General features: G+C 39.9%; 2 protein-coding genes and 1 long non-coding RNA gene across 4 annotated transcripts; 2 read left to right on the top strand and 1 right to left on the bottom strand.

Annotated features, from left to right (window-relative positions):
- Positions 1-2,029: 2,029 nt before the first annotated feature.
- Positions 2,030-10,168, bottom strand: LOC308410163 (serine/threonine-protein kinase pim-1-like; the record flags this gene model as incomplete). Its single annotated transcript, XM_080903328.1, has 9 exons — positions 2,030-2,483; positions 2,573-2,743; positions 2,830-3,010; positions 3,870-4,088; positions 4,192-4,239; positions 4,365-4,459; positions 4,581-4,733; positions 9,466-9,708; positions 10,108-10,168. The coding sequence occupies 9 exons, from the start codon at positions 10,166-10,168 to the stop codon at positions 2,392-2,394; spliced, it is 1,263 nt and encodes a 420-aa protein (XP_080759454.1). The 3' UTR covers positions 2,030-2,391.
- On the top strand, positions 2,407-4,135 carry LOC308410165. Its single transcript, XR_013974132.1, has 2 exons — positions 2,407-2,543; positions 3,924-4,135. It is a non-coding gene; the product is annotated as an uncharacterized lncRNA (long non-coding RNA).
- On the top strand, positions 6,413-9,326 carry LOC308410268 (uncharacterized protein). Of its 2 annotated transcripts, XM_080903509.1 has the most exons (5): positions 6,413-6,513; positions 6,930-6,995; positions 7,118-7,285; positions 7,524-7,619; positions 8,068-9,325. In XM_080903509.1, the coding sequence occupies exons 2-5, from the start codon at positions 6,984-6,986 to the stop codon at positions 8,329-8,331; spliced, it is 540 nt and encodes a 179-aa protein (XP_080759635.1). In that variant the 5' UTR covers positions 6,413-6,513; positions 6,930-6,983; the 3' UTR covers positions 8,332-9,325. The 2 variants fall into 2 exon arrangements, with proteins under 2 accessions (XP_080759635.1, XP_080759636.1); XM_080903510.1 differs by lacking the exon at positions 6,413-6,513 and having other exon boundaries at positions 6,553-6,995; positions 8,068-9,326.
- Positions 10,169-11,233: the final 1,065 nt, after the last annotated feature.

Below are 11,233 nucleotides of genomic sequence, written 5' to 3'. Positions count from 1 at the left end.
ATAAAAAATAATGCTGTGCTTTAAAATGTTTTCTGTTTGTTTCGTAAAATGTTAATTTTAAGCATTGTCTGTGAAGGTTCTCAGTCATCCAGGTCATCGTAGTCTAAGGAGCTTGGGAAGAAAAGCGTCTGGACTTCTTTAAGTTGCTTGAAGATGTTTCACCTCTCATCCGAGAAGCTTCTTCAGTTCTAAGAGTCAAATGGTGGAGAGACCCAGATTTAAACCCAGTGGGAGTATCCCCCCAAAGAGGAACAAAGGACCCCTGATGATCCTCTACCTAATCACATGAGCCTAGGTGTGAAAACAGGTGTGGGTCACAATCAGCCAGGGTTTCGGGTGAGCTGATCACCCTATCACATGATAGGGTGATCAGGAAATCACCCTATCATGTGATTTCCTGAGGTCAAACAGCCCAGGGTGTGAGTGGGTGTTAAGACGTCTGGGAAGGGATCTCAAAACTGGATTATAGATGGCAGACAGTTGGTGTCGTAAACCCCCGCCTCTGTTTAAAGATGGTCACTCACAGTGGACATAGATGGCTTCTTTCACTCCTCTTTCAAACCATCTGTCCTGTGGGTGACCTTTGTCCTTTAGATGCAGATGGACTGCTGAGTCTTGTCCTGTGGAGGTGGCTCTGCTATGTTGTGCCATGCGCTTGTGAAGTGGCTGTTTGGTCTCTCCAATGTAGAGGTCTGGGCATTCCTCGCTGCACTGTACAGCATACACCACATTGTTAAGTTTGTGTTTTGGAGTTTTGTCTTTCGGGTGAACCAGTTTTTGTCTGAGTGTGTTGCTGGGTCTGAAATGTACTGGGATGTCGTGCTTGGAGAAAACTCTTCTGAGTTTCTCTGATACCACATGATAGGGTGGGGCCAGGTTTCACAATGAGCTCACCTGAAACCCTGGCTGATGTGACCCACACCTGTTTTCACACCTTGGCTTATGTGATTAGGTAGAGGATCATCAGGGGGTCCTTTGTCCCTCTTTGGGGGGATACTCCCACTGGGTTTAAATATGGGACTCTCCGCCATTTGACTGAAGAAGCGTCTCGGATGAGAGGTGAAACATCTTCAAGCAACTTAAGGAAGTCCAGACGCTTTTCTTTCCAAGCTCCTTAATTTTAAGCATTATACTTTTGATCTAACTATTACAGAAACATAAAAACATATTTTGAAATCACCAATACTGTTAATCTAGGGCAACTGTTGCATAAAGCTTAACAACAGTGGTTCTGTTTTTAAAAAGTCACACCTGACTTGACTAATTCAGTGAACGGACATACATTAATGAAAGTACAATAAACAAATGTGGAATTCACATATATATATAGAAATATTTATAGAAATAAATAAATAAACACAGTTTGTTAAATTATTACGTTATGTCTTAACAGTAGCTTAACCAATATTGCATGAATTACATCATTTTTAAATCCGGTAAATTCCCTCTGCTTCTGCACATCTCCGATAAATTGCAGCAGTAATTTTATGGCCAACCTTTGCAGACAGGTAAGAGAGCGCAGACTGTCATTAGCATCACAGCGCATTCTTTTGTCACACATTAGGTGATCAGTCAAACAGCTCACAGTTCACACTGAGCATAGACGGATATTAAGAAATATCAAACTTTCTTGAACGGACATTAACAAATAAATTCAATCGTAACTATAGCATCAAATCACATCCGTCGCTTTACATCGTAAGGTAGAGAACCCACCATATTAGAGAAAGAATCCCACCAATCAGACAGCCCACTATGAGCAAACAATCAGCAACAGTGGGAAGGAAAAACTGCTGCAACCTCTGCTAGAACCAGGAAATCTGTCAATACTGGTTGGGGGTTAGGGCAACAGATGGAAGTCTCCAGAGCAGTGGTAGCGTGACTTTCTTTGTATATACCTGAACCTGATTTACCTTTTAATTTTCTTACTTTTCAAAATACATCGTAGGTAAAATACAATCCTTGAAATAGTAATAACACAGTATCCTCAGCAAAGATGAATTAAACAAGTTTTATTTTAATGGAAGTTTACTTCAAGTCTTCAGATTTTTACTGTCTTTTATTTGATTACTTTAAAGTATATGATTACATTAGAGTAATTAAATAAAGACAGTTTTGATGGAGCTCCTGACCCAGCCCAAGCTCTCTATGAAGACGAGGAAAAACTCCCCTGGGGGGGCCAGATTGACGGGAAGAAACCTCGGGAAAGCCCATTCAAAGAGAGATCCCCTTTCCTGGGATGGCTGGGGGGGTTACAGGAATTCCAAAACACTGAAATTTAAAGTGGGCCAATTAAAAAAATTATTTCCTGAAAAAAAGAAAGGTAATTCATACATCACACATAAATGATAACGTCTGAATTGTGTGTGTTTGTGTGTGTGTGTGATATGCTTATCTCAGCCACGTGTGATGCTGTAGCTCCTCCAGCGTCGGCCGCGTCTCCGGGACTTTGGTTAAACACGCGTCCAAGAAATCCCGGCAGTCTGGAAAGAAAGGAAAGAGAAAAAACATGAAGATGATAGTTCCAGTGGTCCAAGCCATCAGTCAGTCTTGAAGTGTGACGTTTTCTTACTTTTGGACAGACGTCTTTTGAATTTCAGGCGCTTTTTGAGGAAGCTCGTGGTGTTAAAGTCTCCCGGATGAAGTGCTTCGTACAGAACCACTCCCATTTGCCATACCGTGGTGGGTCCACACCTGTAGCAACTGCGCCCGTACCACTCGGGAGGGGAGTAAATTTCTGTACCTAATAAACAGACACAATTGCAATTTCTTCTAAAACAAAAGGTGAAAATTGTGACATCTGTGAAGAGCAAGAGCAGAATATGTTACCATAGAAGACGCGGTACTGCGACTGCTCCTTAACAAAGCAGCTCAGTCCAAAGTCGATGATACGAACACGCGGTACATCTGAGCCGGTCTCAATTAGAATGTTCTCACTCTTGATGTCCCGGTGAAAGATGTGTTTATCCTCCAGGTGCTTCGCAGCATCAACCAGCTGCTTCAGAATGACCTGGAAATAGAGCAGGGCAATATGACCAAAAATATTTATCACGATATACATTTGAAAAGTTGCGATAACGATATAACTGACGAAGGCAAAAGGCATTTCCAGTGGAAATTGGCCGACATATCCTCAGCATAACCATGTATAATATCCACAAAACTTAAAAAGAGGTTATACACACACAATACGGTAATATAATGTTGAGGTGCAGTACGTATCACTCCGCAAGGCGCCTGCCTACGATAGCCGTAATGCTCCGACAATCCATCGAGCGGTGCGGCTTTGTAGCTTAGCAAAGTCGCCGTGTACATAAAATCGTTTTGAGGTCAGTAAACACAACCAGAATTCATACATAAGGCACACGGGATTATAAGGGGCACTGTCGAGTTTCAGAAAAATCAAAGGATTGATTTGAAGTGTGCCGTATTTTCCAAACAACACGGTAATAACGACGCCCCGCTAGCATTCGCTCCCAAAAATTGTGCTTTGTTGTGTATCTGACGGACGAAAGCTAAACCAGTTCCACACCACTAAAGTTGCAGCATTTTTACAAACCAGTTCTGGTTCATCCGTTTCATTCAACGATCCACTTTCGCTCTTCTCTTTCTGCGTCACCGCCCCATGTGCGTATGTAAACAAAGGCACTGCGCATGCGCGTTTTACCCATATTCTATCGCGATATTTCATTTTCCTATCGTTGCCCAAAATTACACCGGTATTACCGTGAATGGTATGATATAGCCCAGCCCTACCTGGAAACGATGAAAAAGACAATAATCAATCAATGGGTTAATGTTTCTCTAACACTCTGTGCTTTGATTGAATGATGTACAGTCTAAGACTCTTCTAAAGCAAGTCAACTTGCCTTGGCCTTGTCCTCTGGCAAAAATCCTCCATTTTCTTCTATATATTTATCCAGGTCCACAGCGGGGACAGGTCTCTCCATCACCAGGATCAGCTCTCTGCCAAAGTCAAACCACTCCAACAGAGACACTGGGGCTGATGTTTCCACTGATCCATCTGCTTCAGCTGCAAGCTTCAGCATGATGGCAACTTCCACTGACACATTCTTCCCGTTATCATCCTGAAATATTTCAACAAAGTGGATGATGAGGCACAGACGTTCCACAGGTGAACGCTGCATGCAATCCACTAATGTAAAAGCAATTCAAGTCTTGCATATTTACCTTCACTTTGCAGTACACGTTCCCCTTTGGGATGTGTTTGATGGCCACCTAAAAGACACAGGGCATTGATGAGCATTTCCTCAGTATGACATAATTAAAGGTGTAAAACAGCTTACGATATTATCCCTTATCTGCGTTACTGCCTGTCTTACTACCACCATCTGAACACTTACTGGTAAATGATCCTTTATGCGGTAGCCAGCAAACACTGCTCCGCATCCTCCTTCTCCAAGCCGGTGCTCCTCCATGTATCTCGCTTGGAAGTCACCTAAACAGACAAACACAAATTGGGTTTTACTACAGCTGTCACACAAATTACTCTCTGCTGTACCCTAAATGTTCATTTTGCTCTTCACCTGAATATAAAAGCCAAGCTGCTTGCTACTTACGTTTCTGTTCAGCCACTGACTTTTTGGCAACAGTTTTGGTTTTGTCCTGGTCCACTTTCTTTTTCTTAGGTGGGTCCCTGGTGTCTCCCGCAGCTTTCCTTTTGCCAGCCTTTTTGTTTTTACTGCAGCTCTCTGAAATCTCTATGCTGCAGTCTGCAGATGTGGAAAACACCAAAAGCACGTCAGCTTATTAGATAATAGACACAAATATCTCCCAAACACTAATATCTTCAAACTAGCAACCAGATGTACACTTAAAACCCCTGGAGAGTCTTGGGTCGATTTGTGGCTATTTTCAAATTTCGATTACATGCCATTTGCACAGTGTTGAATGGAATATAGCGAAAGTCTGCAAAAAAAAGTTCGGTCACATTTACTGTTAAAATTTCAGTATGACTTCCGGAAATTAGCTTCAGTGGCTAAGCTAGCGATAAACTTACACTATCGGTCCTAGTGGTCGATTTGTGCCCCATTGAAACCCATTATAAACGCTATTTTTCACGGCAAAAAAATTACGGTCAAATCGATCGTGATCGGTTATGTTTCCGTTTCCGCTTGCAGTACTGGCCTTAGAGTTGTAATTTTTTTATTTGTCCACCGGGTGGCGCCCTTGCTCCACATTTGATCCCTGCTGGAAAACAGCGGGCTGCTTGGATAGACCTGCGGGAAACGAAGCCTCATTTCCGGCGTGCAGCAGCGGCTTCGCCCGCTGATCGGGCGGGACCATTTTTCAGTCCCTAGGACCGTTAGAGGGTGCTTTTTTTTTTTTTAGTCAACAGGAAATGACGTATTTGTTGTCACGTGGTATCGGACGTGTGGGCTGGAAAAAGCAGTCCCCGGTGATCGTGCCCCGGTGATCGTCGCGACTTACCCCGGCAACATGCACTTATTTCGGCCTAGAGGAGGAGCATTTGCCGCCTGGAGACCATTTTCTGGTCCTGAAAAAAATAAATAAAAGGCGATCGAAATGACTGTTGGTGCCAATCTTTAGTCCATCTAAAGGCCTAATTATAATAACAATTGAATATTACCTCAAATGTTTTTTTTGGAAAATATTCAAGTTTTATGTTTTTTGGGGCAAAAAAGCAGTGCGCTCATGTGACGAAACCGGGATATAAAGGGTTAAAATCCGCGAAATGTAATTAAAACTTGACATGAATATTTCAAGGAGAAGTAGGTCTAAAAGATTGGCTAATTTAAAGTGGAATAAAATATTAATATATAAATTTTTTATAGCACTTTTTTGGGCGTGGTCGATTTGTGGCTCTAAGACCGATACACTGTAAACCCGAATGTTCAAAGTAATTAAATAGATTAAGTAGTGTATACTCAAAGTCTTTAAAAAGTTCTGTTAACTTAAATATGTCAAGTTCGTGTAACATGTTCTTCTTTTTGAGTAAATGAAACTAATAATATTTGATTGAATTGAACTATTTCTATATTAAGTAAGCATCACTTAAAATCATAACTTAAGCACAACGTAACACAGTTAAGTTAGGACATATAAGAATGGTAAAGTCCTGTTATTTTTGTTGTTTCAAGTATAGGATTTAATAATAAACTTAATTTATGTAGCACATGCTAAAATACAATAAAATCTCAAAGTGTTTCACCAAATAAGTGAAATCAAATTGTCTTAAATGCATTAGTGGAAGACAAAATGTATTTATTTTAATATTCATTATTTTATCAATGTATCCTACATATATATTTTTAATTTTTTCCGCAAGTGTTGAGCAGCTGCAGGAATCAATTTTTATTCCGAGTTAATCTCTGATTCACCCTCCGAAGCGGAAGGCGGCGCTAATGAGCATTAATACGAAACACAGAAGAAGTAAAGGTATATGGGCGGGAACAGCACCAAAGAGGCACGGACACGGACGACTGGAGAAAGTTGCACCTAACTGCAGCAACTAGCATCACTGGACTTACAGTAAGTTTTCAATGTTGATATTAGTTTATTGTTAAAATACGAATATTTAGTTGTATTTTGGGTGCGTGTCGAAAAGAATAGCAGAAATGTCGGGTCCGTGTTTTTTATGTGCTTTGCTGCTCTCCCCGAAGGAAACTTTGCGCTTGCAGAGCTAGCATTAAGTTGTTGTAATGAGGGTCGCAGGCTGTTTAAAAAGTTAGATACTACTTGTTCTAGAGGTGGCGCCCGGTCGCCTTGTATGAAACAAAGTGTTTTAATCTCTCTAAATTTTTAAACCCCCTCTCATGACTCAGAATAGTTGGGTCCAAACAAGCCCGTTGTCCCTGCAGTTACACAACGGAGATGCCTGTCTGCAGTGAGAGTGCTTTCAAGCAGTTTTCTTGTTAGAAACGCTATATTTTAAACTATATGTGCAGGGTTAGGGTTGTGAAGGAGTGAAGGAGCTCTTGGACCTCTGGCCTGCTCTAAAAATGGAGTCTGAGGTAATATGGATCAGCTCTCTTTAAAATGAAAATTGTAATTCTTACTCATGTGGCAGCTTTTTGCTGCTTTATAAAGATGTGCGAGATTCTTCAAATTGAACTGTATTGTCCTTCTGCTGTAGTTGTATGCAGAGTTTCAGCGGATTACAAATCAGAACCTGCCCAATACATTCTACGCTGAACTTGACCGCCATCTTCCTCGACTGATGACCTTATTCAGACAGAAGGCATCAAAAACTGGGAAGACAGCTGATGCCCTGGCTGAAATTCTAAGAATTCACAATGAACAGGTAATAATAGATTGTTACACATTTCATAGGTTGAACCAGTGGAACATTGGACAGGTTCAATGATTTAAATGAGCTTTTTGAATTTTGCTATTACTCCACTTTGTGTTTGCTATTTGTCTGACTGTATTAAAGATGTGAACAGGTTATTTGTGGACATATGTTCTGATTTGACTGTTGTTGTTGTTGTTGTTCAGTAAACTCACCAGTATATACAATTCTGTTTTTAATCTGGAAATAGGAAATCCATGATATCCACACCAAGCGCACTACCGTTCTCCACGCCCTTCCTGTCTATCTGCGTGAGGATGTCTCTGGATTTTTCAGAACCTGCACTGTGAGTGTCCTTAAGTATCTAACAGATACTACTGTGTATATAAACAGTGCATCAAAGTACAAACATGTATTTTGATGCACTGTTTGGACTTACCTTTGTTTAGTCTACCCATACGGTTTCCATGTATGGTCTTTTCTGTCTCCTCACTACGAATGAACTGAATTGGTGTTTTGTTGAAAGTGATAAGATGTTTAGTAAAACCTTTTCCTGTGTATTTCCTTTAGCTTAGTTTCAGTCTATCTCACACCACTTGATTCTCTGGTGAATTAGCTGATTTATGTGTGCAGAACATGGATCTTCTGTTTTTCACCTCTTACAGTGAGACTCAGGTCTCCCTTGTAAAAGAGGTATTGGATCTCAATTGGAGTTGGTAAAATGAGAAATTATATGTCGTCTGTTGTATTTCTTGGGTTAGATTGTGATTAGTATCTCTTTTTCATTAATTCAGGACGAATCTGATGAGTTGGAGCTTGATGGTGTTGAAGTGGCCCTCTTCACTGTCATTAGTGACCATGACACGACAAGTCCAGTTCACTACCAACCTGTGAAAATCTCTGTCGTCATTGAAAGTGATGCCGTGTTCAGTCTCCCCAGATTTGGTGAAGCCTTCCTGGTAATGTTTGGACTGATCTATGCACCTCAGCTACCCCAAAGCCCTGACCAACACTTTAGAATTTACTCAAAAGATTTTACTTGGTCTAGAAAGTGGTAAACTGTCACCCAGGTTACAGACCCTCAAGAATGACTTGGTTATGTAGGAACTCATCTGAAAGAAGGATGCAGGGTGAAGCATTATAAAAGGCTAGTTCAAAGTTCTCTCCTTTTATCTAAATAATGCCTCAAAACGTTATTGCATTCAGCCAATAGGTCCAAACTATACAACGTGCCTTTGTTCTCATTAACATAATGCAAAGCAACACTAATGTTTTGTGTGTTTTAATGTTTTTCGTAATACTATTTCCAAAACATTGTGGGCTGCGCAAGATGACCTAAATTTCACTGTTTGATACTGGTTAATGTAAAACAAATAGCATTGTAATTCACTCAAATTGCTGCCCTGTTGCCTTATTCAGATATTCAGATATTATTCAGATATTAGCCAGAGAGCCAAAAGCCAGAGAGCCAGAGAGCCAAAAGCACATTTTGATATTATTTATTATTATTTGGCATTATTTTTCATTACTCTGACAGTTTTCCTGACTAAACAATTTTTGGTCTACTTATTTTAATTTATAAATGTTTTTGTTAATTATTTTTAATCAATTTATTTATTTTTTTAAAAAAATGTATTTAATTTCAACATAGTGCTAAAAGGGAGCAGGCAAGATACTGTTCAATGGCAGATGTTTATGACTTTTGCATATTAAGTTACCGATACTCAGTGTAATTGAGGCAATCAATTGCCTCAAAAATTTTATGTTTTGGGTCACATGTTTTTAAGTATCAAGTAGTCAACATATTTGACTAACGTGTACTTAAAATAATGACAACACAAACTAATAAACATTTGAGTTTTGTTAACATAAAAATGTTGTGGTTGTGTACTTATTTTTTATAAGTTCTGTGAACTTATTTCTTTGAATTTGTAAACTTGAAACTTTAAGTCATATTAACTGCAAATATTTGAGTTGACCGTTCTCAAAAGATACAAGTACCATGTAATCCAAACTTTTATGTTCTGGAAAAATTTGACTTTTGAGTTGATCAACTCAAAAAAATTGAGGCAATCGATTGCCTCAATTTTTTTGAGTTCTGGTAACTTATTCGGGTTTACAGTGTAGTGTATGCATTTTTCTAAGACCCTCCAGGGGTTTTAATCTACCCCTCGCTCAACTAATTAGCCTACCTTTACCAGTGTCCAACCAGGAAGATGCCTGCCCCTTGTCACCGCTCACATGGTCAAGAAGTTTACGCTTCTTTGCTGTGTTGGCTGTCCCCGCTTCATCTTGTTGGACCTTTCGCTTGACTCCCCTGACCACATGAGCATCTGAGCTGGTGGAAGGACCAGCCTGCTCAGTGACCCTCCTTCTTTTTATGGGGGTCGTTTTTTCAGGACTGGCCTTTCTTTTAGCCATCCTGCTCTTACAATCTATAAACAACAACAACACATTAGTGAAAAAGAGCGCTCGACATCAGGACTAGAAGGATTTTGATGTCACTGAATTTTAAATTAGTATTGCTTACAATATAATAACAAGTTTATCCTTTTGATAAAAAACACACCAACACGAGTCCATCTACTAAGTCTAGATACTGATGACACTTGTTGCTCTGTTTTCACTGCTCAGTCCAAGAATAAACTTGTCACATTATTTTACCAAAAGACAAAGTGCCCCAGTAACCTTTCTTTGATTAGACATGTTGCACTTAGGTTAGTTTCAATCAAAACCAGGATTTAAATCCTCTAAAAATGAATCGTTTTATACACAGAGCCTCAACATTGTTAGAAATGTAGATTCTGTTATTTGGGGGATTTTTTTTTACTTACTTTGATCTCCTGGATCTTTCTTATCTGCCTCAGTCGTAACTTTTCTTGTTTCCTTTTTCATCTGAATTTTTTGAGAACTTTTAAAATAGAAAATGTCACCTTAATGAGTGAATAGTCCTTCAAATGTCTGGATGCTTGACTTTTCTAACTAAGCTGTATAAGTCAGTTCTGTAAGTGAGCTTTAAAAGTAAACTCCGGAGACTATGGCAACACAACATTAGAACCTTGCCTTTTAGTGACATCACTAAAAGGCAGTGTCCCAAGTAGTTTAAAGAAAAACACTCTGGCAGACAAAGCCATAATATTTCATATAATTCAGTAATTTCACATTAAACTTTCTTTCATTATCCTTTCATTATTTGTTTAACCCTTTAAGACCTACCATAGAACCAAGTTCGCCAGAGCTTACTTTATATTTTTACATGCTGTAGTGCCATTTTTGGGAGCATTTCAAGTTGCTATACATCAATACAACTGTTATCAATCAATCAATCAATCAATCAATCTTTATTTATAAAGCACTTTTCATACAAAAAAAAAATGTAGCACAAAGTGCTTTACATAGTTAAAAGCAGCCCACCCCACCCTCCAACTCACTCCCCGCACTCTCATTAACATATATGATGTGAATACACACATATCCCCCCCCCACACACACACACACACACACACACACATACACACACGCGCACACTTAAAGAGTAAAAATTGGGCTGGGCTCGCATGAGCCAAGTGAGGAAACATTATAACAGGGAGCCGTCTGCACCGGGAGCCGGTCACAGACCGCAGCCTCCTGTCATGGTCCTGGGTCGTGTGACCCAGTGTGTTATGCTTAACCTATTTTGATGTTTATTGTTTGCTTAGGTTCTTTAAGGTAGTCCAGTCCTTTTTGTAATTATGTTACCCTTGCATTACGTCTCCCTTGCCCTTCGTGTGGTTATGTCTGTGTGTCTTGTACTGTCAAGTTCATGCTGTCAGTTATGTCACCTCCCCCTGTACTACGTCTCCCCGGTTCATGTCTCATGTTTCCTGTTTTACTTTGAAGGCCTGCATTCACTGTCTGTGTATTCAGCTCACTCCTCCTGTCCTGTCGTTAAGTTCATGTGTGTCAGCTGCGTTCCCATGT

The sequence above is a fragment of the Rhamphochromis sp. 'chilingali' genome (genome assembly GCF_963969265.1).
Source record: "Rhamphochromis sp. 'chilingali' genome assembly, chromosome: 14".
NCBI classification, from domain to species: domain Eukaryota; kingdom Metazoa; phylum Chordata; class Actinopteri; order Cichliformes; family Cichlidae; genus Rhamphochromis; species Rhamphochromis sp. 'chilingali'.
Note: the sequence above shows the minus strand (reverse complement) of the source record. Positions and strands in the feature narration are given on the sequence as shown.